Source organism: Battus philenor, unplaced genomic scaffold (assembly GCF_028537555.1).
Source record: "Battus philenor isolate CCGP_79_NKW_IND1 unplaced genomic scaffold, ilBatPhil1.0.hap1 SCAF_13, whole genome shotgun sequence".
In the NCBI taxonomy this organism is placed as follows: domain Eukaryota; kingdom Metazoa; phylum Arthropoda; class Insecta; order Lepidoptera; family Papilionidae; genus Battus; species Battus philenor.
In genome coordinates, this window is record NW_027181675.1 from 6,421,738 (window position 1) to 6,449,258 (window position 27,521).

General features: G+C 32.2%; 1 protein-coding gene across 1 annotated transcript; it reads left to right on the forward strand.

The window, feature by feature from the left end:
- The first annotated feature begins 13,843 nt into the window (after window positions 1-13,843).
- On the forward strand, window positions 13,844-27,229 carry LOC137933289 (mediator of RNA polymerase II transcription subunit 1-like). The gene is made up of 13 exons (XM_068777177.1): window positions 13,844-14,272; window positions 15,080-15,213; window positions 16,059-16,182; window positions 16,265-16,381; window positions 17,471-17,609; window positions 18,159-18,405; window positions 18,801-18,930; window positions 19,512-19,634; window positions 20,619-20,799; window positions 21,292-21,526; window positions 22,428-22,615; window positions 23,296-23,701; window positions 24,091-27,229. The coding sequence occupies exons 1-13, from the start codon at window positions 14,117-14,119 to the stop codon at window positions 26,663-26,665; spliced, it is 4,755 nt and encodes a 1,584-aa protein (XP_068633278.1). The 5' UTR covers window positions 13,844-14,116; the 3' UTR covers window positions 26,666-27,229.
- The last annotated feature ends 292 nt before the right edge of the window (window positions 27,230-27,521 follow it).

Here is a 27,521-nt window from a genome sequence, read left to right on the forward strand (position 1 = left end):
TCTTTCAGTCTCAATAATAAATTAAATAATACTTGTGTACGTACATGATGTAGAACTATAAGCTTAATTGTTATTTTGCTATCTATATAAATGTCCAGTTACAAAGTTGATTATAGATTAAATAAATTTAAAAAGAAATAGGTGTTAATCTCGTATTTAATTGTTGGAAGTCTTATTAAATTATCGTTAAGAAAACGTACCTGCAAAATATGTACAATGTTAATTTTCTTTAAGTTTCTTGTGATTATATGATATTATTCTCGGATATTAATTTACAATAAATAAACTATAAAACGGATAACAATTGTGTTTTCTTGAATTCGCTTTTTCATGATATAACCTACATAGGATCATTATGGTCAATTATTAAAATACCTTTAATTTATAATATAAGATCATCATTCGTCTATATTAGTCAGCTTAAAATTAAGTTTACGTTAGTTCGTACCGCGACACCACGCGGCTTTGTTTTTTTTTTTAATTGTATTAACGAAGTTTTTTTTTTAAAATTACAACAATTAGTTTCAAAACATCTCAATCCAAAACATAGTCGGAAATAGAATAATATGCCTTTTGATAGAACATGTGCTTAACAAATTTCTAGTACTAAGAGATAAATTTATTGCTTCGCATAATAGTTTGTTATAGATTTAGTGCTAGTTCAAGTTAATATAAACTAAAATCAGAACGAACTGCTTTACATCGTTTAATTTAAAGCTGCGAGTATTCATAAAATTTGAAGACAAGATATTTATATATTATATGTTTCTAAAATACCCTGTTAAAATTTACTAGCAACTTCTAGAACTTTGTGCAAATAATATAGAAAGAGCTTTTTTCAACACAAATTAAATATATTTCATTTATGAAACAAAGTTATAGTAGACCTAATGAAAAAAAGGAAAAGAACTGGAATTAAATAGTGAAAAAGGCATAGAAAGAAATCAATCATTTCAAAATCAAATATGTTTGTTATATTAGAGGATAATTGATTATATTTGCGGTTAATTTTTAATATTTACTACATCGTAATAATGAACAAATGAACAGACCACTAAATATAATATATCACTAATTCTGCTCACTGAAAGTTCGAAGGTTAGGCTCTGGCATAAAAAAAAGTTTTTCTTTAGGATTCTTACATGTACTATAAAGACTAGCGGTGGAAAGTTATTCAAAAAATTAATTTAGAGTAGCAAGCCAGTCTTTTTAATTAGGCATATCTAAAGATAATTGCTTATGATTAGAAACTAAAAATGTATAAAACACGAGCCTATAAATTAATTTTTATTTCTAAATATAAAAGCAATAAAATGTCAAAGAAATATATAAGCTGAACCACATAAATTAATATTTCTTAAATTATACCAATCGTAATATAAAAAAATACTTTTTGCATGTAAATATATTTTAGAAAGAGTACTTACAAATGTCAGCATGAAATGTATCGGATGAATCTACTGCCTAAGTTATACCAAAATTACCTATAGTAAAATCTCTGTGTTTACATTTTAACGCGCAGACTTAGATTTACTTTTACGTTTAATTAAACAACACTAATATTTCCCAACCTATTATAACATTTCTTTTAGTTATAACAAAGGCTGTTAAGTTAGTGTTCTATTCGTAATTTTAAAATTATGTTTCGTACTACATGATTTGTTTCTATTTTAAGTATGTATAACAATAGGTCGATCGGTTGAAAGATATTTTTTCTAAGTTTTATTTTCATTTAACCAAACTACTTAGATGTCATTTTATTAGATGATCTTTTGCCGTTCTATATGTAGTGGTATGATGCCGTTTCTGTAAAAAAGATTCTATAGAGACCGTATGCATTATCGCCTCCCCACCAGTCTCTCAATTTTTGCAGAGTGACTAAAGATGTGTATGGTCTGGCGAAATGTTTCTCAACGTGACGAGCATGCCCGTTAGTTGGGAAATTTTATTGTTTAGGAGAGCAATTAGGAAGTGGACTCATACGAGTTCGACACTTTCCCTTTAATATTAAAATTATATATGAAACATAAGGCACAAAAAAGTTGGAAAGTACTTATCGCGTTAACATGAAAGAACATACCTTATATTTATTAATTCTGACCATGTTCTCCCAAATTCTTGCTTTATCCTTATCAGTTATTGCCAGCAAATGTTCTAATCCATGATTCTGCCCGGCGGTAATGCTCATTATAAACAATGTCTTTCCAGTACTATCTACATAGTATCACAGCGTTACTTTATTGCAGCGTAGTATTACCTCATTGGAAATTAACCAGATGATTGAATCAGAATCAGTAAAGATTTTTCCCACAGTCTATGAAGCCCTATCAATCTTCGACCACGACCTTTTTTGCACGTTTTTTCGTACGTGATCCTTTGTTCATCACCAGTTATCAATCCACACAAAAACGGTCCGATGTCATTGCGTCTCAATAAAGCATCACAAATAAGTACACGGTCGATAATGTAATGCAATCATCAAAGTTTTTCCATTAAACTGTGCATAAATTAATGAAAATAATCATATTAATAATAATTATTTTGTATTATAATATATAAAAGACTATCAGCGAAGAGATATTCGATTTTGCGATATTACCTATTCGAGATCATATGGTTATAGCCGCAAACCGAAAGCTGCAACTCCCATAACGAAGTCCATTGGTCACGGAGGTGATTCGTAACTTTTATATACTCTAGCCTCAATGAAGCGGACACGGTAGTTTGGTGCGCTTTTTTATGAATAATGGAGTACGTCAACTTCATCCATTACTTTAAATCAACCTTATTAAGAGCAATTCCGTGAGGACAGCAACGGTAAGCGAAAATGCTATCATAATCCACACACATATCGTAGAGTTATAGTCAAAAGGAGACAAACATAATTAGTTTTTAAATTTGTTTACTGTCCTAGTAGCAGAAAAAATAAAAGAATAAAAAGGAGAAGTAAAGAGTTTATACCAACAATAAATGTCAAACATAACTGACCATTTTTATATGTAAATAAGTTTTAATTTAAAATATTTACTCTACATACAGAAAAGCTAAAAATAACTTAATAACAGCGAGTCACTGATCGCCTGAATGATATTGTCGGATAGCTAATTTGAAATAAGCAGAACTGATGGTCGCTGCGGCCGGACAACAAGCGCAACGTAGAATGACCACCCACAAAATAGACAGTCCCCTTTACAAGGTCGTCAAGTGATGCTGGATACGAGTCTCCTCCAACGGAGGGTCCATTGAAAATCTATGGTGTAGGCTTTTATTCAGCAGTGGACGCCTTAAGTAACGTAATATCAAATATTCGTAGCACAGAACTCAAAAACGATATTGCGGCAGTTTTGTTTTAAATCTGTATACTGCATGGCCGGTAAAAAAAGATTTTTATTCTAATAAGAGTAAGTAATACGAATAATATTTATAGTAACACTTTCTATTATTATAAAATGTTTTTTATTGATTAATCTTACGCAAATTTAAATATTAAAATATTATTTTCATGGTATAGTAAACCAATTTTACCTAAGCAAAGAGAAATATGTAAATAGCGGAAAAATTAAAAAAAATATACCTGCAAAGAAAAACTTCAAAGAGAAAATCACGTCAAATTCGCCTATGGCCACAACAAATAAGAAAAAAATGGATTCCTTCAAACATTTTTGAATAATCAAAAAAATAATTACTTTCAGCAAATAACGTAAAATTATTTTTCGTTTTGTAATGAATTTATTTTTATAACTGTGGTATTTTTAAAGTACGTTGTTTTAACAGTGAATAAAAGGCGAAGTCACTGACCTCCTTTAATTATGACATTTAAGTTCTTCACTCATCAGCACTAAAACTAATTTCTACTTTACCTAAAAAGCTATGTTACCGTAATGTTCCGTATATTATATAACTATTGTCCATTAACTATTTGTTATGTTACTAGCGCAACAGTTGGATTTCAAAGTTTTTAACAAATAGTTAATCTAACGTGGCTATCTTTGCGGAAGGCCTGTGCCTAGCAGTGAGCGTCTATCAGCTGACATTATAATGAAAACGATGACTGCTTATTTTCTAGTTTAAATAGCAGTAATGAAATGTACCTTTTTGTTTTGCTAAGGCACATTAAAACGAAAGATTTTTTTATTGATGTACCTGTTCCAGCTTTACATTTTAAAAAAAAACTTTTTAGTAAAGTAAACTTTTTATTAACATGTTGTACACAGAATAACAGTTTATATGTTAATGTATAATAAAAATATTATACATAGTTTACCAACAAAGGCCGGAACTACTTACAAACATGACCCAAAATTTAAATGTTTAATAACACTTATCCATCCCTTCATGTCTACAATAAAAAAATATAAATAAGTGAAGAAATAACTGAAGTAATCTTGGAAAAATAAATAAAATAGCAAGTAACGATAATAAATTAATTTGAAATCTGGTCAACAGAACAAAATCATGTTACTGATCCTCTAATCCGCAAAGCCAGCTATCAATCATGAACTAAGTAGATTGGATTTGAGCACAGATAATCCCTACATCTTTGCACTTAACTTACTAAGTAAACAAGCTTTGCCTCACATAATCAGTATTTAAGTTTTGTCATACGCTATAAAAAATAGTTGCAATTACTTTAAAATAGATCTGATATCTTCATCAGCTTTTATTAGAATGTATTACGTAAACTAAAGAGTTTACTTAGGAATTCCATTTGCCCTTTTAATACAAAACAATTCACACATCAATGTATGCGCTTACTACAGCTCATTTAAAAGGGACAATTTATAGTCGTCATTATATCAGCTATAGGACGTCCGCTATTAGACATAGACCTACCAGGTAGATTTCCAATTGGACCGGTTAGAAGCGGTCTGCATCATTAACAAAGACGTCTGTCCACCTTATAGGTGGACGTAGTGCGCGGTGTTTGATGGTCGGTAGTCTCCAGTCCAAAACCTTAAGGCTAAGCGGCCATATATTATACGCGCTATGTGGCCTTACTCAGAGCCACAAGCTCTTAATCCGCTGGGTAATGATTTTTACTTTCATTAGTCTACAGATATCTTAATTCTTAATTCACCCTCGTAGAGAAATCTCGAGTATCATTCGCTCCGCAGCTTGTTGACGACGCATGATTTACTATATTATATTATCTAATATTAGCAACCCAAAGTAATGTTTAGGTCTTGAGTTTCATCGTATCGAAATGCTAAGGCCATATCGAGTAACAAGTCTCCTTCCGTCTGTCTAAGCGACCTACAAGCTATATTTTTAGATATTTATATAAACGCAAATGTTTTTCACATAAATTGTAATAAGTACATTATCATCATTCAAGAAACCTAAAAATAATTTATGCTGTAAAGATTCCTTGACTGTCATACCGGGTGATTGGTTATAGATGTAAAAGCTTTAAAAGGTTAATATAGCTCATTTGTAGGCAAATAAATTTAAAGCTTACACCTATTTCCAATCATTCTATATAAAGTTATCGCTCAAATATAAATAACATCAATTGGTTTTTTGTATTGCAATGCGTCCAGCTAATTACTTCTAGCAGTACAAAGTCTGCAAGGACAGATATTAAACAGTAATAATAATTTTAATGTGTAGTAATCGAATTACGAAAGCGCTTTTTCTTACTATACTATCATTATGTTATTTATTTCAAAAATCATTAACTTTTGAATAGGGTGTACCGTACAATTATTAAGAGCAAATGAGCTGTATACCCACTTAATACTCAACCACTCACGGTTACAGGTATAACAGTTTTATACTAATTTAACAACATAATAACGTTTAAAAGAATTGAAATATAACATTCGTTTATAGCAAAGTTCTGAAAAAAATTACAATATTCAAGTTATAACGGAAATATAAGAACAATATGAAAATACTGAAATAAAACGAAAGTGAAGAGACGGACGTCCATATGACAAAACCCATTTATTCTCTAAAACAACGAAGTATTTCAATGGAGAGACATGCATGGAGAACATCTATCATTCTTCACGTGACCCTTATTTGAAATACAAAGCAATATTGATGTTTTGACGAGAAATTTTTAAAGAAAATGTTAAAATTATTTTAGTTTAAAAATACGATACACGTTGAACATTGCGACTAAAATGTAATAAAATTTGCAAGAGTCAGTCTAGACAACAACACCGGCACGTACTTCGCCGCCCATCATAGTGGTAACATTACTTGTTACAGTTTGAGGAGAATGCAGCTAGTAAAGTTACTAAGTAAATGAATCGTGTCGATTTATATTTTAAGGTGAAACATTGAGATCGAATCAGAAATGAGGAGATCCGCTGAAGAAACAAGATCACTGACATAGCTTGAAGAACTATTTATTTGAAGTGGCAGTAGGTGGGGTTCTTTTTGTCATGGTCAAATGATATTTGACATTTAAAGATTGATAAGGCTTGAGGTGACAGAGCGCAGTAGGTGCTTAACCCTTATAACTTAATAGTGACTAAGCTCTGAGTACGCACTGAGTAGCACGTACCTCGGATCCGACTGATACATTTTTTATATCACAGCTTAGGATTTCGGGAAACTCTTAGGTCAGTCAGGCAAAGGCTTTTAAATGTCAGTACAGCATCCTTTCGTCTTTGGCTTGGACTGTAACTGTAATGCGTTTATCATTTCGATCGATTCGAGAAGGCCCAAGAAGGCCAAACTTCTACTTGTGCTGAATCCTCAGGACTAAGGTCGGAATATGCTGTCTAATCAAAGTAATATACTAATCACACAAAGATCATATTCAATGTTTATCTGTATTCATCAAATAAGTTACTTTTTGAATAACCCGATTTAGAGAGTTATAAATTAGAATAGATATATAACTATAATTCGGAGTGACAAGTACAAGTGGCAATGGGCAAGCCACATAGTGGAACCTTAAGATTCTGGAACGGAGACCACGGACTAACAAGTGAACGTAGGCCAAACGACCTTGTAACAACCAATCGACAGAAACAAATGCAGACCGTTTTCAAGCGGGCCGATTTCAGATGCATCTTAGAGGGAAACTTATGTCTAACAGTGGACGTCTTACGGCTGAAAGACGATGATGATGACGCCTTAAATTAAAACTGTACGCTATGATAAAAATCTACTAGATGATAATAGAATTCTTAACAAACTCTGGAATGTAAATGACAACTAAATTATCATTAATTAATTTACACGAACGCCTTACCACTACATCTATGTCTATTCATAAAACTGATTTATACACGTACTTATTACAAGACCTTAACAAAGAAAGACATTCATATAAAGTCATTTAGTGAAGGTTATTTGCTAAGCAACAATACAATAATGACATTAACAATGAAACACCCAATAACACAACATTACTTGTTTCTATAGAATATTTATTCGTCAGACGCCATTGTCTGTTTTATTAATGTAATAAATGCTTTCACGTAAAGAAAAGTCGAGAAAATGTTTCAGAGATCGTAACCAAGAATCTACATTTCTTGGTGCTAAATTAGATTGGGAAGCGAATGATTCACTTTTCTATGCTAATAGCTATTTTTATATATATCCGATACCCAGGTATTACCAGGTATTCTTTTATGAATTGATGGTTAAAAATTTGGGAACGACTGATCTTAGAAATGAAATTGTAATGGATATGCATTAAAACGATTGATCGGGAATGGATCTTCTGAGTTATAAACCGTTAGTCCATAATCGTTATGATATTAAAGAATGGGGATATCAGAAGACAAACGAGAGTAACAGACATAGCCCACGGATTGGCAGCTGGGGCTACAAACGGAAGAGCAGGCTATCTAACGCCCAGAACAGATGGCCGCTGGTCTAATCTGACGACACTGGATATATGTCGCTTCAAACCGGCTCTATTAAAAAACTGTGGGAGGGAAGTCTATGTACAGTGGTGAACGCACATAGGCGATCGTTCTTATAACAGTGATAATATTTATAACCTCAAAAGAATCTTCTCTAATTTGTATTAGAAGATGATTCGTTTGGGGTTTTATATTATATGGAGATAAATACACCTTTCCTTACACTTACACGACATTTCTCCGTACAATCTTTAGAGCATAAAAACTGTTTCGCCAGCGCAATCTCGTTAGCTCTGTCTAGAGGAATTGATAAAGCCTCACACTCATATTCCTCTCATCTGCACAGCAATATGCAGTGCACCAAGTTCATTAAGTCAGCGGAATATTAGAAAATGAGTTCTCTTACTACAAACAGACTCGCAGAATTTTTAATAATGCCAGAACCACTTTCCGCTATCGCATTAATTTTAGAATACCGGATATCACCAATTCTTGTCTCTGCTGAATTTTTTGTGACTCCGCAGCGGAAGTAGACATAATGATGCCAGGAGAAAATAATTAACAATACATAGAAATGTCAATTTAATTTATTTATATATTATAATTAATTAATTTATTCAATTTCTAGTATGATAACTGTGGACATTCATTAAATTTTCCTCTGGGGAGTAATAAATTTAGCTTTTATAATACCTAAATACCTAAATGTGTATTGTGTTGATCTCGAATATATTAATAAATTGCGAATTTTAGGTAAATAAAATTTAATTTCATTATAATGATTAATTAAAAGCTATTAATATAATTCAAAATCATTATTCTCACGGGGTTCGTCAGGGGGTTGATAACCTCATGTTTAAACTGTGTAATCGCACAAACTGCAGAGCGACATAAACAAACAGAAATTAATGAGAAATAGATTAACGCAGATAGAATTTACAGCCAGACGAGCGTACTATTTTCAAAATTTAAACATGATATTGAGTTTTTTCGGGTAATACATGGACGACGCATACAAAATCAAACGAAAATTTATAAAAAAATGTTGTACTTTCTCTTACATATGTGCAACTTATGTATAGGTTGTATATATTTGATTAAATAATTGTTAGTGTTAAAAATTTTGTAATGTTAAAAACAGACTGACGCGTTATTTTGAACCAGGACCATTAAATAAAAGGCGTAACTTCACCATATGACTTTATTTTAAACCAACGAGTTCTATCCAAAAATACATTTAGCCGTTCCTATACAAAAATTATTAACAATAAACATTTACAATATAATAATCAATTAATCATTACACACCCGTCGCAATATAATACATATAATTTTCGTAACTTATAAGTTATTTAATCTGTGTCGATCATAATAATATCACAGCTGGTATACATGGTCGCTATTTTTTACCGTTTACAAGTTTATCGGTGATTCCAGTATTGATGAAGGGTAAGATATCGCTTCGAAGTAAGGTTGCTTTGATTATATTCGCTTCAATAAGCTTTCTCCGTTAATCACCACTTTTTCGGGGACAAGGGGCAGGCAATCTCACTCTACTCGTTGCGCCGACATTCTCCATTTCGCCCTGATATTTAATGCTGTCCTCATGATAAGTAACCAGATAATCGCGACTTTACAATTTGATCAACTAAATGCCTATTGTTAAATCGACCTTCATCTTTCAATAACGAAGACCCATTCATGCTGTCTACATCTTCCACGATACCTTTCATCCATTACCAATCGGTTACTGCCGATCTTAAACTGGATAGACTTCTGCACTGTTTTATACAGAGCCAAGCGCATATTCGACATGCCAATCTTGGACGAACCTCATATGACTGGGCTAGGCTGGGGTAGGCTTTACTTATCTGTAGCTCGCTGAGTAAACAAATAATTTCTTCTTCAAACCAAAGGTGCAACGAAATTTAATGTGCCCTATTTTTCGGCCCCTTACCTAACGCAAAAAACGAACACTCCAGAATTTGTCACCTAGAAACTAAAGGGATTAAGAGATCTAACACTGAAAAGTACAAGCCCTTCTAAGGCCTCTAACCCGAATTTGATTTTTGACACTGCTGCAAAACTTACCAGCCAAGGAAGAACATTATCCCTCATTCCTCTACTGTACGCCGCCTGCTGATGATTATTTCCGACCATGGCTTTTTTGCAGTAAGTTGGATATGGCGTTTACAGTCATTAACATTTTATTTCACATTCCGTTTTTCCTTTTCAATTTATGCATAGGCTGAATAAGTAGTATATAATGTTAAGTCAAGTAATTTCATAGAATAAATGACAATATAGATTCTAATATCATATGAAGCATAACAATGATAATTTTTAAAATAAATATACACTTAATAAATTCTTATAATTAAAAATAAAAATGTTAAATAAAATACTGTTAGGAGCTTAAAGAAAAATGGTTTTTTATTTATAAATATAAGTCTACCTCGCAAATGCAGTAGCATCTGTTACTGACACATTATGAAAAGCATTCTATTTCTTTTCCACGTGATATCGATAGCAACACAAAAATAAAAGCGAGATACACTTTACCTTCATTTCAATACAAAAATTCTAATACTAAGGATTTTTTTTCTAATGACAATAAATCGAACTGCTCAGGGGACTCACATTTCGTACAAAATCCTGTATATCAGTTCATCTCAAAATAGAATGGTACCTCTCATTACCGGAACTCATAAGTCTGTTTCTTGCACTTGGCAAAAGACTTGGACTTCATATTTGTTCTACAACTTAGATGACCTCAGGCAAAACACATTTGCCAATGGTAATTAAATAAAAATAAAACAACAGACGTCCCCATCATCTTCATCATTTTAGCCGAAAGACATCCATTGCTACACGTAGGCTGCCCGCAAAGATTTTCTAAAGCCGGTTAGAAGCGGCCTGCATCGAGCGGTTTCCGAGGGTTTTAACAAAGTCGTCGGTCCAACTCAAGGATGGACGTCCTTAGGGCCTCAACATTAAGGCCCCAACGGCCATCATTATCATAGCAGTGTAAACATACAAAGCTATGGTAAATAATTACAATGCCGCTAAGTAAATAAAATTTATTTTAATTACGATTTCCAATAATTATTTTGTATTATTTGTATAGAATCTTATAAATACTATAACATGTCTTTTTCGTTTTAAAATAGGAAAATAATGTCACCTTTAAATGTCGTATTATGTAATAGTTGTTTTGTTATTTTTCAAAATAATTCCCGTCTTACTTCAGCAAATTTAAAAAGTCAACTTGGTAAAGCGTTTTTAAAACGGGGACACGATACGTTATATTTCAAAGAAGTGGAACGAGAAAGAGTAGCCATAATTAGATTGTGTAACCCTCCTTTTACTTGATCCCCGATCCCTTTAGTTCTGCGCTCGTGACAAGGATACCTGAATAAAACAATTTGAGTAATAGGCAGAAGTAAAGTGCTGATATTCTTCATAACATTTTAATACAAAACATGAGAGAATTCTTGAACTAAATAATGAATGGCAAAACTATGGCTTGATATGACGTTACATGTCGTAATCAAATTTTGCCTCTTTTTATTTATTAATAATTTCGTGAGACGTAAAGTGTATCTAAGAAAGAAAGTTAAAGGAAAATAAAATGTTGACTGTTACTTGTATAAAAAAGCATAGATTTTTATGATTCAATACGTAAATAAAAATGTATTGTATGTCCACAAAAAACTACCGATTTTCCTAAGTGTAATTTAAAACTATGTAAACATCTGAAGTCAAAACTAGTTTTGCCTATCTAACACTTATTTCATCGAGTAAGTGTATCTTGCTATAAAAAATGTGCCCTTTAAACTAAACATTAAATTCCATTCTGACAGCTCTTATTGCAAGACTTAAAAAAAAATAAAAAAATTACCAAAGAACATTGTGTGCTAAGAGTTCCTATATTACTTCATAAAAGATACTTTGGGAATAATATGTCCATCTCCTAGCTGTTTCGATGTTAATTAAAAATGTATAATTATATTCTTTTTAAAAAATACATAGTCTTGCCGTGTTTCTTACATCTGTTCTTCACAGGTCTGAGACATTTATCTTGACGTTAATAAGAAATGTCATCCATCCTATGTTGTATAAATAGATTTTGAACCTGAAAATTAAGATTCTTCATTAGAATTTATTATTCGTACTAATTACTGTTTATTTTAGAACTAAGTCCCTTACAACGCTTTTCCGTTTTGAATTTTCTGTCTGTCTTTGGAAATTTCTACAAATGACATTCCGCTTTTTTCCATTAAAAAAAATAAACTTCATGTACGTTATGTTGTGAACTCGTATAATCACGAATTTTTAACCTTACTTCGCTGTTTGCAAATTACTTTTTCCACGCGTTCACCTCATGTGCATTAAAGCGGTAGATCAACGCGAGGTAAAAATTGAAATTCTAAACGATCCAATTAAAAGAAGCTTCTTTTGAATTATAAAGCATGTTCATGTTTTTGTCTTAGAAGTAATCTCTAATTATTTTCGTATTTTGCGAAAGGATCTAACATTCTTTCGTCCTTTCACTTCACTTAAAAATCTAAAATACTACTTTTATTTATACATAATACATGTCTGCAGAATCTATTGTTTAACTTCAACGAAAAATCCTCGCTTCTTTAGTTACTATGATAATTTTCGTAATGAAGACTTCCTTTACATCATAGATGCGTACTCCGCAAAGTTCAATTATAATCTGATATAATTGTATATTTTGCTTATGTTATAGTAAGTGTAATATATAAGTAATACATAAGTATCAATAGTAGTAGTATCAGGAATTTATAAGTGTACGTTAATTATACTAATAAGTTATCTGAAAACATAACCTGTTCTTTACCATTCTGCAGCTTCTGTGATCTGTTCTATTGAGGTGTAATTTTTAGAAAGCCAGTATAAATATAATTAAACTAAAATATACATACATAGCTTCCAAATAAATAAAGTAGTAATTTGAAAATAATTACTATAATTTTAATTTTATTTTATTAATTTAATTAAATGAATAGTCTAAAGTTGAAAAGCAATATTATTATTCGGGTTAATTTTTTAATCCATTCTTTCGTTTTTCCATATGAAGATAAATTTAAATTATTTTTTATTGTAACGTTACATACGTAACATTACAATAAACGTGCTAATCAAATATAACTTTTCCTATGAATTAATATTTTTAAACACAAAGGAGCTTAAGTCCTATCTCCACTTTATTCCTATACGACTATGCGCATCCCAAGCGACCTTCACTCGTTGGCCTCGATTACTTGCTTCATTCAAAACCGCTATAACTAGTATATTTGCGTTCACTATAGCGAACGAACTATTTAGATTTAATATACTGTCTAATTGGAATCCACGTATAATAATATTTTATAGGAGTTATTCTAAGTTAGCAGTAGCATGTTTTATTTTTTCCATAACCATGTGAACGACTAGTTACAAATAAGAACGTGAAAATTTATTCAGTATTTATAGTCATCTAGTATAGTATTTTCGAATATAATTAGCAGTATCAGTATGTTGCAAAATTACTTCATACCTTACTTGAAACTTTATGTCCTACTTGGAATTTCGATTGATATCGCATCATATATTATTGATATTAGTGTAATCGGTATAATTATTGAAAAATAATTTATGATTGATATTCACTTCGAATTGTTTTTTTTCTGCCTATAAAAGAAATCAATTTACTAATATAAAAAGTACTTATAAAACACTACATGAATTATGCTTTCGTCTTTCAAATAAAAGTACTCGAAATAATCTAATTTCAAAACGTTTATACTATATCTGTTTCTGAACGATTCAGGCAGTTGGCATTAATAATGCTAGCAAATTATGAAACTATCTGTTAATTTGACAAAGTTATATCATGTCCTTTTCACTCTAAGGACGGTACCGCTAGAGGGAAAAGACAACACTAAAATGCAATACGGTTTTCTCACTTTATTACTTTTAAAGCAAATGGCAACTCGCACAGAGATGACAGTTTGCTTGCTTACTCTTGCTTGACGGGGTCACTTAAAAAGTTTATTTGTCCAAATTATTAAATATTATCAGTTAATAATTCTTAAATAGATGGAATTCAAATACCATTTGCTATTGTGGAAGTATAAACGATTTTTATACAAAGAATCCTGAATTATATCGATAGGCAAAACTCATCTGTTATCCCACGTATTAGTGTTATCAATTTTGTTTGTTGTTGCATTAATAGCAAATAAATTTTGTATATTACTAAGTCAAAGTAACCAACGATGGAAAGTAAACCAATAACCATGACTTCAACAAACGGCCTAATGGATAAGTCTAAAGAGCTTCAGAAGGAAATCCTTATGGAAAAATTGAGGTCCAAAACGTCACAATATAAAAATTTAAATGAAACTTCCAAAGCTGTGCGCATGGCTATGCTGGTAAGTCTGTAACATATTCAATAGTAAAATTATTGTTTTTGCTTAAATATTTTTAACCTGTTACACAAATTACTTCAAACAGCACGTTAACAATATTTAATAATTTTTCAATTACCTAAAAATAGAATATATTGAAAACTTATAAAAATAAACATTCACTTAAGCTGTTTTTTAATAAGGGTATTTACTATTATTTTAAGGATACATAGCTTATATGTCTATATTAACTCCTCAAGTCCTCAATCTAGTAAATAAAAATTATTTGGATGCAGCTACAATTATATAATTCATTTTATTCATACACATAGTTTTAATGTTGCTAAAAACATAACATTTATTAAAAGTGTGCATATCTTGAGTATGTGCATTTTTGAATAATTTGTGTGTTATTGTTAAACATTTTTCTTGGGTAAATAACTTATACTTCTCTTTTTTTAAATAAAATTGTTTATAAATATCAAAAAAGAATTTTGGAAAATAAATTGACAACAGTAACAATGTTTAAATCAATATCGGTGTGCAAGCAGGTATAGTTATCTTTCCCATCCCTTGAAACCTGTCTCTCCCTTGTTTTCACACCATAATACACTCTTTGACTTATATATACTTTGAGGTATATTATGTACCAATATTGTGTATACAAAAACTAGACTCCCATCCCCTTCCCTCTGCTTCATAGAGAACATACCTTAGGACTGAAGTCTAAATCTAAAATGGGTTTTAGTTTTGTCAAATATTTATACATTACTATCTTGTAGGATTATCAAGAAATATTGATTTTACACACAGTTTTATTCTTTACTTTAGGACAAGCGGTGGGCAGTGGACAGTGCTGATAGACAAATACTCCAAAAATGTTTGGACAGTTTACAACATTGCATAAAAGTGAGCTCGCGTCAAAGTCTAATAGAAAGACTTGAATGTCTTTCACGGCAACTTGGGTGTGTATTTCCATCTTTAAGTTGTAGCTTTACTGAACTATTACCATTTACTATGTAATAGAAGATGGTAATGAAAACATAGTCTGGCGACTTGAAAAAAAATATGTTCTGAGAATTATCAGCCTGATCATTTTCTCAATTCATGCGGGCTCTCCACTTTGCTTTTATGATATGATATAAATTATTGATGTAATCAGCCCAGACAACCAAAGTTTATCAATTTGGCCAAAAATTAATCTCTTCAATACCTTTCACATGCAAAAAAAAGGTACAATGGGTTATATATTAAGAGCCTTTGATTTATATGTGTAATAGGTTATTGGTGTAAAAGCTCTAAAAGGGAAAATGTACAGATTTGCTTTTACTGTTAATTAATACTAATGCTCTATAAACACCAAAATTCAATGGCATTAAAAATAAAAAATATAATCAGAATATAAATATAAATTAATCATATATAATATAGTACAAGAAAGAATTTTCAAAATTCATATTACTACATATTAGGATTTTTTTCCATATTTAACTGCAGTCATCCATATCAGTCTTAGACTATTAGCAGAATTGTCCCTTAATGTTCCTTAAAAAATAAGGCTTAAATAAGGTTAATTATTGTTCACTATCTGTGCCTGCAGACTTAGTACCATCATGAGTTACTGTTATGTTTTCTCTTGGGATGTGCAAGAGAAAAGATAAGTAATGTAAAATTTTTGAATGTGAGCTTTTAATCATTTTACTAACTAATCAACTATACATTTATCCCTTTAATGCATTTACACCTATAACCAACCACCCGGTACATACTTCAGTTGAAAGTTTTAATATAAAACAATTCTTTATTTCAGATTAAAATTTGTAGTTGGCACCTCAGGAGTAAATCTATTTATTTCATCAGACATGTTTTATCTAGAAATATTGGTTGAATCTTCCGGTTCAGTTAAAGATGTAAAGATTCATCATGAAGGAAAGGTATATTTTAACTTACATGGTTAAAGGTATGTTCATAAATGTACTGTATTCTTCATGTAAACTATTTAAAAATTTCTTTTAGATTGAACAGCAAAGTTGTGAAGAAATGGTAGCATGCATAACTAGAGGTGATTTTGCTGATTTTACTGCACAATTAGAAGGTTTAACAGCAGTATACCAGTTAAATGCAGAAAAGAAGGTACAATGTGACATATATGATTACATAATGAAACTAAATTTAACTTTAATTTTTTTTAATTAGTTGGCTATTTATAAAGAAGGAAGTAATAATTTTGATATTGTAACAAATCTTAACAACTAAAGTAGATGTTGTATCACAAATGATTGGATCATAACAACATTTGCTTTAAAAAAATCTTTTTAATACAACAATGGTTTTAATCTAATTTATTCCATATTTTTGAAATGTTAAGTTGTAACATTAATTGATAATGTTTACAATACAGTCATATTTTTTCATTAAGATATGTACCATTCTAAATTTAATTTTAAATATTGTGTGAATGTGCCTATATATTGTGAGAATGTGACATTTTTAGCGATTTATTTTTAATTTTTTTAAAAATTAACATGTAAAACAATGTCTTAGCAGAATACACAATCTACTACTATAGCTTATAATTTGAATCCTTTATTATGTACTCTTAACAAAATTGTTATAATAATGTAACAATTTCTCTTTTTGAATTTTTGTAACTATAAATGAGAAATAACATATTGTAAATTTATGTACAGTAATCTTAATTAAATGAAAATAACAGTATACACCTATCCCCCAATTTACACGGTACCGATTTTATTACCATCTCTCACAATGTAAATATTTCTGCTTCAAACATTGAATCGGCACAAATAACTTGGAGTGATGAAAGTGAATTCAAACCTTCGATTCCGAAAAAAATAAAGGAATAGTTTATTTCTTGTTCTTCTCTTTAATGTATTGTAATCAAATAAAAACAATGTTTCCGTAATATATTAAATATTTTAACTTGTCAATACATTTTTTTTATTTCTGTGTACACCTAAAATGTTGAAAAAATCACAACTGTTAAATAGCAAAATCATGCATTTTCTGCAAGTTTTTCGATTTACAAGGTTTTGACTTGAAAATTTTTAATTTTCGATTTTTTGACACGTTTTTCTCAGGAACGTATCTACCGTGTAAATTGGGGGATAGGTGTATACTGTTATTTTCATTTAATTAAGATTACTGTACATAAATTTACAATATGTTATTATATGTGTGTGTGTGTGTATTGTATTCTAGGTCAAATGCAAGGCTTTCAGTGCTCTTCAAAGTTTAGAAGAAGATTTATGTACCTTGCGACAGTTACAAAGTTTTATTAAAGATCCTTGGGCGCAGGTTCACAAAAGCCCTATAGGCTTTCTACAAAAACGTAGAGGAGGTATGTTTAAAAGCGAATTTGTTTTAAAATGATTCTAATTAAAGTTCAATTTACCGTTTAACTATATACGTATAACATTCATTTTATGACAGGTATGATGTCCACATCGCAGCATGCCCCAACTAGTTTTAAGCAATGTTTTATCTTCCTGTTAATTTCGTTCTGTTTTACATCACTGAACATTATGCGGCATTACAAAACACAGTTTAATAATCCAACATCAAACTGCTTCAGAATAGTAGCTTTGCAAAAAATGAAACTAGTTGCATATTGCGGAAATGCCACAGTTACAATAACTATTTAAGTATATTTTTTATTGATTATTTATGTGTGATTTAGTAGTATTTTTCATATTAGTCAAGATTATAAACAAAGTCATGTAAGCACACCCAGGAACCCACAAATACTATTTTATTTGAATTAGTAAAAAAAATTCGAGCTATAAGTAGTCACAGCCTGTAAGATTTTTTTGTTCTATTTTACTATATATATATTTTATAGTAAAACTGTTAAAGGTGCAATTTAAATAACATTAGACAAATATTTCAGGTCATGCTATGCGTCTTACATACTTTGTATCTCCATATGAGCTCCTAGATAAAGATAAAGGTTTGCAACCTTTAACAGTGGAGTTGCTAACACAAGGAAAACCAACCGCTTCCAGTGGCTTAGCCTCTATAGTTGCACCTTCACATACACCGGTAGGACACTCGGCTACAGTCTTGCTAGAAGGATCTACTGCCAACAAACTGCAGCTAGCACCAATTATTTCAGGCGGACAACGGCCTGGGAAAGGGTAATAATATTTTAATTTTTTTTTAGTTTGAGTTAATTATCTGATTTACAAACATAACATTATTTTTAATCAAGAAGAAATAACAAAATTTAATTATTCACTTCAGTTTGCTAGGTTTTCATTATAATTAATTAGGTGTTAAATATATCAGTCCCTACTTCACAAAAAAATATTATAATGAATATTATAGAAAATATTCTACTTGGAAATATTAAAATCTGTTACCTATTAGCTAAATTTCATTATATTCTTAAAATATTAGTTAGTAATCATTTTAACAATCACTTTGTTTTCTTGTTTTATTTAATAATTAATCTATTATTTTGATTTATGCACAGGATGGGATTTATGGTAAATTAACATCATTGTTAAAAAAAAATTTGACACTATTACAGAAGTGGTCCTGTATATGCACAGCTCGTACCTCAGAACAGTGCAATGCTACCAGCATGCTTCACACTCAAGTTGTCACAACCTATGCCTCTCTGCTTCAGCCTCGCAAAACTCATTCATGCCACAACTGAGGTAAGGGTTTTAAATCTACCTTAAACCTTTGACAGCATATCTGAAGAGTTTTTGATATAGGAATTATGTAGAATGTTATGTTATGTAGAATCCAATTTGGGACAGTGTTCTTAGAAATTTATATGGGAATGAGGTCCAGTTTTCATGTTTATCGTATTATTATGCCTCTGATTTCTCTGCAACATCGAATCAGGAATGAAGAGATCTGTAAATGATTGATCATAGCCGATATAGCTCAGTGGTTTACCAAGACAAATAGAGCGAAGAACAGATGGTCACTGGGGTCTAAAGATTCTAGGCTAAAGACCACAGACCAACAGCATAGAATATCCACCTACAAGGTGCACAGACAACTTTCAACTGGTTTTAATGGAAATTTATGAGGCAGGACGATGTTCAGCAGTGAATGCCCAGTTTTTATATCATGCTATGGAATAACAAACAAAAAACCAAATAACACAGCATTTTATTTTGTTTTCTTTTAAAGGGGCAATAGTTAATAATAGACTAGGACAATGTAATGTAGATAAGCATTATTTTTTATTTATTAAAAAAGAAATAATTCTATTATCCTTATGTAGGTTGAGGTGACAGGCGATTGGGCGAATGCAAAACCGATGCTAGGCTTAGTCGCTCAACAGGCATACAACAAACTTGCACCAGGAAAAACTATCGAGTTGAATCTCAGCAAAGGACTTTTTGTGGTAAGTTAATAATATTAATAAAATTTATTTCAGATTTAATGTATACATGAAACATTAATGAGTTAGTAATAATTATAACCTGGTCTATTTTAGAAATATTTTTTTAACAATTTAAAAAAGTTGGTTAATTTGGACATAGTTTTTATAAATTGCAATTAAACAGTGTAGTTGAATAATATTAACTCTTGATTAAAATAAATGGAAGGAGTAAGCTTAGCACATTCATTTTTTTAATTCTTGAACTAATCCATTAAGATCTTGTGTGATGGAAACAAGGTATTTTCTATTTTTTTATTTGACATGATACTTATAATATTACATTTCACATTTTATCAGGCAAGTGAATACAGTTGTCTCTATAATAAACTTCTGTGTCAATCAAAAGCTTATGAATTCTTTTATGATTAATTTAAAAAGTTTGTCAAATGTCCTAGTAAAAAATTCTATTACTATTTATTATTATTGTAAAAGATTTTTAAGTTATATTAAAGATTATCACTCTTAATACTGACTTAGGGATGTTTTTGAGCGTGGAGTTTTTTCGCGCAAAGTCGCGTTTCGGACACTTTGTTTTCTCTATATTTAAGTTGAAGGACGCCATTATCATTGTTATATTTGGTCAGTAGTGATATTATAGTGTTAACGAAACCGCTCTACTAGAAAATAAAAAGAGTGAAAGGGCCCATAAACCCCAGATCGTCATTTTATTAAAGCTGAAAGTTTATCAGTGCATACTTACAACTCAGGTAAGAATGATAAACCATTATGAAAAATTTGTAACCGTGGCTTTGGTACATAAGCGATAGTATAGATGTATAGAATACCGATTTAAGTACATCCAAGTCGGACTAGCAACCGAGTGCAGTTCCCCGTAGCCTCCTTTGTTTTCGCCACCAGCGACATCTACATCTGTGCTTTAACTAAAAGAGTTCTTATTCTCTTTCATTTAAAACACCACGCGTAAATAATATTTTTTATTCACAGCACCTGCCAGAGCAGACTCAATGTTACTTCGTGTGCGAGTCGCGCGGGTTGGAGGGCTGCGTAGTGGGCAGCATTCCTTTCACTCACCCGTCGCATGTGCCGGCACTCATGGCGTACTTACGGCAACAGGCGCTATTCAATGCGCTCATTGCCTCCTGCGTTAGATTGCAAACTAAACAGCGTAAGATTAACATTGTTATCTCTATATATATCACGAAATCTCTAGAAATATTAGGCTTGGAGATTTATGGTTCGAATTTTTTTAAGAATATTGATTCGCCTAGGAGAGGTCAGCTAAAAATAGATTTTACAAAATTCTACCAGCAAAGATGAGGGTGCGTTCATTAAGTTCACGAAACGGACGAAGGGCAGGTGACTTATCACAATAACGTCATTTAAAAGTCTAAAAATGCATTTTATTAAATTCTACCAGCAAAAGAAATTCCATATTCCTTATGTTCTACAAAAAATGCATGTTTTCAAACTATAGCAGTTAAAGGTAAAAAGCTTGGCCAGAATACATTCATGATAAACAATTTTACTGTCAGATATCATATTCTAAAATTGCTTACTATATTTCACTATATTCCACGCAAAGCGAGGGGGGACAGTTAGTTTTAAGTAATCTGGTAGGTAGAAATAAATGAGTAATAAAAGAAAAATATTTTTACAGTAATTGATCCAGAGAAGTTACTCATGTTCGAAGTGAGTGCATTGTCTTGGCAACACATATCTATTTCTTTGGAGCACCCGTTAGATGAGAGCATGGCTACTGTGGAACTGGAGCTGTCCGAGCCTGCAGCCCCTCGCGCCTCCGTCTACACTCTTAACACTCCTCCTAGGGAACAGATCGACGACTATATCAGCCGAGTGTTGCAGAAAAGTCACTCTATACCGATTACGCTGAGGTATTTAAAACATTAAAGGATTGTATCTTCTTTTTTTCAGCAGATGGGGACGCCCACTGCAAGGCATAAGCCCAAAGATCGCCACGATGACCAGTCTAGTGCTGCCCGCATCCAGCTACTTCCCGCAACCTTAACTATGTCATTGGTCCACCTAGAAGCTTCCGGCCCCAAGAACCACTACCACTTCAGATGACCAATTCTCCATCCTCATCGGATTGTATATTAAGTCGTTGTTATTTGACTAATACTATAAGTCTTATTAGAAATGTGTGAGTGAGATATATCCAGCAGTGGGCAGGGCTGAAATAATGATAATCAAATGATATTATTTGACACAGACAGGTCCGATGCTGCTTTTGGTTAAGGAATAACTAATTTACGATAATCTATTTAACATCAATGATCGTGCATCTAATGATTGGATTCTCACATTGAATTGTCACTGGTGATGATGATCCTTAACATATTCCGTGCCACGGCAATTTTTGAAGATTTTCCATTCAGGCCGCGTGGGACATATACTAACCACACTTTAAAAATTTTAAAAAATCGTTCATGTCATATGCTGCACTTTTTCAATACTGCAAAGCTATAATTACCGGTAAAAGTTATAGTTTTATGAAAAATGTTATAAAAATGTGAAGTTATCTATACTCGACCGTACAATTCATTTTTTAAGAATCATTTGTTTTTCAATGAAAACTGCAAATGGGCTGAACAGAAAGTGTAGCGCGGGTTCCATACGCCCCACGCATGGAATGTGTTAACATGTTTTTATTGTACTGAAATCTTGTAGAATCATGTGATTTTTTATTAAAATATTTTTCATACTAGAAATATAACATAATAGCGATCTATCACACCAAAAGTGAGTTTAAAAGTTAAAAATTACATTTTCTAGATCTCTGGTGAAAATCTGGGAAAGAGAAGGTGCCACAAAACCAATTAACGGAAACTATTCGGCACTGGATTCGAATTTTAGCTGTGGCCTGGGCGGCATCGACCCAGGGGGCGAACATGTCAAACACGAACCCGCCAATCTGCACGGACGCGCGCTATACCCTGCCAATCTTAACACACATCAGGGAGGTGCGTATCAATGATAAATACAAACAATTTATGAAGGATATGTAACTATTTGTTATTATTTAAATTATATTGCACCACCAAAAACTTAACACGATGTAAAAATGCGCAATTTTACACAATTACCGTTGGAAGGCCCTAGATCCTGCTGACTCCAACTGAATCTTTAAAAAATATATAGGGAAGGCCTATGACCAATAGTGAACATCCTATAGCTGTTTACAGTGGTCTTTATATTTTTAATTTCATGTATACAAGATTAACTTTATATTGAGAAACTATAATAGGATTAACAAAACTACTTTCAAGTATAAAACATTTCACTTGAATTTTATACAAAAATAAATAATAATTACACTTATATATTCAGAATTCACTGTATTATAAAAGCCGGTATATATGCCCTGTAATAAAAATTGGATGTATTCCAGATTGGCACAGAATAATTTTATTTATTTTATGTTGTAGTGAATAAATTTAATTTATTATTAGCCAATTGTAAATAATATTGAATATGATTGATGATTTAATATATAATCAAAGTTAATGTAAGCACTAACACAAACCATGTTTTTATGGACTAAATAAAAAAATACAATACAAAATTACAAATGAATTTCAAATTGACTTAATGATATATACAAATAGTTTTTAATGTCTTACATAGTTCTAAATTATTTTAGGCGCGTATATGTCTGAACAACAGCATCACCTATCTATGATTTGCCATGACCCAAACTCAAGCGAATCTAAACCGCAAGTGACAGATGAGCGTAAATCAAAAAAGAGAAAGTCTGATACTGATATTTGGTCAGCGAGTCAAAAAAAAGGGAAACATGGCATCACTGAAGCAGATTCAGACAGTGACAGCGACAACTCTGAATATGTTAATGAAGATGATAATACTATGAATAGTAATTCGACAAATGATGACCTCGAAGGTCGGGAGTCGTCTGTATCACAGAATGAGTTCGCATCGGACTTGGAGTTATCAGGTATGGATGCAACTGATGCTTTGAGCGCCCAGGACAACAGGACATCTTCGGACATGGATAACTCGAATGATGGAGAAACTGAGGAAATGACTCGGTTAGTAAAAAACACGTTTTTGTAAAAACAATGCGCGTATACTTTTGTGCCGTATTACATGTGTATTATTTTATCTGAGTTCGAAGTGAAATGATGAAAGAGTTTACTTTTTTGTTTAACGAGATACGTAAATTGAGTTTACCTGAACAATTTCATCGATTTCCGTCAATAATATAGTTAATTCTTATTTTTTTAATATTATTATGGTTACTAAGCCCTTACCCGCCAATATATAATATTAAAAGTAAAATAATTCTTGGAAAGAATGTCGACTCGTGCATTGTTTGGCAGGATCATTAAGAAAGTCAGTCCACAGCATATTCAATATGTTATTTTTAATATGCTTTTTGTTTAAATGTTTCCTATATATTACCACTTTTTTGTTTCAGGAATTCTTTTCACAAGTCTGAGCACAAAAGGCAAAAATTAAAAAGTAAGGATTCTGAAGCCAGAAGTAATAGAAGCACATCATCTTTGCTCTTAGATCTCACCGATGGTAAATCCTACATGCCTTCTTCAGTTAGCATTACTCCTATAGGATCTAGTTCATCAAACACTGGTAGTACTAGTTCTGGATCAAATTTATCTTCCATGTTATGTCTAGATCGTCGTCCGGGTATTGAAATTATTCCTATATCCGCTGCAACCCCCGCAGCTTTACCAAGTTCTATTACTATTACACCCATTACATCATCACAACTGAAATCACTCGACTCCAGGTCTGACAAAAAATCTAGTAAGTCCAGTGAAGAAAGAAGCAAAGAGAAGAAAAAGAAAAGACGAAGAGACGACTCAATGGGACCGCCAGAAAAAGTCCCACCCAAACAAGACCCGCTGACTAAACCTGTTTCAGTGAGTATAAAACCCACCGATGGCTCTCCCATGCGTCCAACCTCCCCAAACTCTATATTACGAAAATTTAGTCCAAGTCCTACTCACGGTAGATCCGTGTCAATAACAAAATCTCCAAGTCCTAGCTCCGTAAAAAGCTTGGGGAAGCCATCGGGAACATCAAGTCATCACAATAGCCCACGACATTCCCCTGTCCAAAATAGTCCCAAACACCTCACAGGATATTCAAGTCCAAAAAATCACAACATTTCTTCTCCTAAACACAGTTCTTCAAGTTCAGGAAAACCCAGTATGTCAACGCTTAAGTCAGCGGCAAGCGGGTCTCCTTCTGGTAAATCGGGTACAACAGGGTATGATTTATCAAAAAAAATCTCAAAAGACAGTTACGGGTCTAGTTCAATGACGTCTAGAGATAAGGAAAAGAAGCATTCCAGTTTATCTTTTTCTAGCTCCGATCGCAGTAGTCCTAAATTAAAAAACCCGATGAAGTTAAAACAATTAGAAATTACACCTGTTTCTTGTGACAGCCCTGTAACCGAACCTTTGATTTCACCTCCTAATATAGAAGTCAATAAATCAAACATGCCGAGTCAAGCGCGCAATAGAAAAGGTTCGCTAAGTGCAGTCATCGACAAATTGAAATCGGCTCATCACAGCGCCGACTCGGATATTGGTACTGGAAAATCCAGTAGTTCAAGTAATTCAAGCAAATTTTCCGATCCAAAAAATAGTGCCAGTAGCAGTATAAAAATAAGCGAAAGTAAAAACCAAGAGTACATGGTGAAACCAAGTTCTGATGGAATGAAGATAACAATTAATAAAACAAGATCTAAGGAGTCATCAAATAGCTCTAAGTTGAATTATAGTTCCAGCTCAAGTAAACAATCTTCTCCACAACTAACTCCACCAAGCCAAGGTTCCCCTAAAACTCACACAGGGCTAAAGCCAGGAGTTATCAGTGGACCAGCATCTAAAAAAACACAAGCAATGCAATCGTCTAAGTCCGGTTTGTCTACTAGTTCTACCCCACCTAAAAGCAATATTAATCCTTCCGAATCAGGTTTAAGCGGTGTTTCTAAAGTGCCTTATTCTAAATCATCAAGCGGCAGTAGTGCCGGTATGAACTTGTCAAAATCAACTAAACCAAGTTCTGGATCACCAAAGAATAACAGTTCTGACCTGTCCAAAATTATAAGAGACCGAGAAAGAGAAAAGGCTAGGACAAAACTCATGAGCAATTCAGAAAAATCAATTTTTTCCTCCAAATCGGAGCGTCATTCTAGTCCCAGTAGTTCAAGAGACGACATTGACGGAGACCGATTTAAGACTTCCAAAGAAACTAACTTTCTTGTCGAAGGTCTGATTAAACCTCTTGATACTAGCAAATTTCAAATACCGAAATTAAAAAACCAAAACACTCCGGACAAAAATAGTCCGGTCTCACAATATGACAGTCGTTCTTTGGTCAATGATTTCGCACGCTCATTAGATCAGAACAAGTTTCCATTTCCTCACTTCGATAATTCGAATGCTAGATCTGCCGAATCTATGCAAAAATCAGGCTACCCTTTAAACGTACCCAAGCCTCTATTAAATATGGGTGCCATGAGTCCAAAAACTGTACCTTCTAGTAAGATAGAACAACCTGACAGGGATTTTTCAAAAAACTTAGAAAGTTTATCGAAAGGGGAAAGCCCTCAAAGAGGTAAAGACGATTCAAAAGAGGGGTTTTCAGGAGTGTACCCAATGATGCCATTAGATTTTAAGACTGATATGGCCAAGGGGTTTCCAGCACCAAAAGGAAGCTCTGAAGACAGGAAAGGTGCTGATTCTTGTATGAAACCTCCTGCGAGTGGTTCCGTAGCACGGAGCGGTGCAACAACGCCTCAAGAAGCAGCTGAAATGTTACTCGATTTTTCTTCGTCCTCTGGTAGCAAAGTATCAGGAATGGTGGCAGTAAGGCCTGTATATCCTGCGTCGCCTGCACTTGCCTTGCAACTTGCCAAAAGTCCCGCGCCGTCTCCGCTCGTTGCACCCTCTCCTCATTCTAATTCCCCTTGCATCACTGATGACGAACTAATGGACGAAGCTCTAGTGGGACCAGGTAAATGAGTAAATATATATTCTCATTTACTTTAGAATTTACAAAGAAATCGCCTTTAAATATATAAAAAATTTTGTTTAACTCTTTTTCATCCCAAGAAAATTACTAAATACCTGTTGCGGTTTTACTTTTGATTTTACGAATCAATTTGTTAAGTATATTATATGTCTAATCCCAGAAACGTAGATTAGTCATTGTAAGAAATTGCTGGCAAATTTATATTTTTACTCATACTAATTGTTATATTTATTATTGTCATGTAAAACCTATGTTTTAATCATTGTAAACTTAATTAAGATTGTATTATATAGATGGTGAGGTATATTGTGATGTTTATTCATGTACATATTTATTACTGTGTCATACCATTTTAATTTTAAGATTAAAAATCAAAATATACTTTGTGTGAAGACCTGACTCCAAACCAACTGCCATGAATAAAATACAATTGAATATAGTTGTCTCTGTGTCCTATTATTATTTAATAAATAATAGTCTTTACTGATGTAAATAAGGACAACTAAATATTATACACAAATATCTAAATCAATAAGGCATTTATGTTTATAGGTGACCAGGTTTAGAAATAAAAGCTATTTATAAAGAGTTTTCTTTTTACTTTTATACTATTTATTATAAAATTAAAATAATTTAAATACTTTGAAACTTTGGTCAAAAATAAAACAAATGTTTATAATATCCTATATTATACGTAATTTAATAATATCTTAGAGAGCTAGGGTAGTAATATGAATAGGGATAAAAAAAGTAAAATCTGCGGTACGGATACGGTTTCCTTATAAAATTCCTTCGTGTAGCGAAGCGTCTCCGAGGTCTTTGTCGATTTCTTATAATAGGAATCGG

Excerpts from the sequence above, each read along its gene's own strand:
- LOC137933289 (XM_068777177.1), top strand. The coding sequence starts at position 14,117 with ATGGAAAGTAAACCAATAACCATGACTTCAACAAACGGCCTAATGGAT. Across the intron at positions 16,183-16,264 it reads AGATTCATCATGAAGGAAAG|ATTGAACAGCAAAGTTGTGA; the intron begins GTATATTTTAAC and ends AATTTCTTTTAG. Across the intron at positions 21,527-22,427 it reads TCTATACCGATTACGCTGAG|ATCTCTGGTGAAAATCTGGG; the intron begins GTATTTAAAACA and ends TACATTTTCTAG.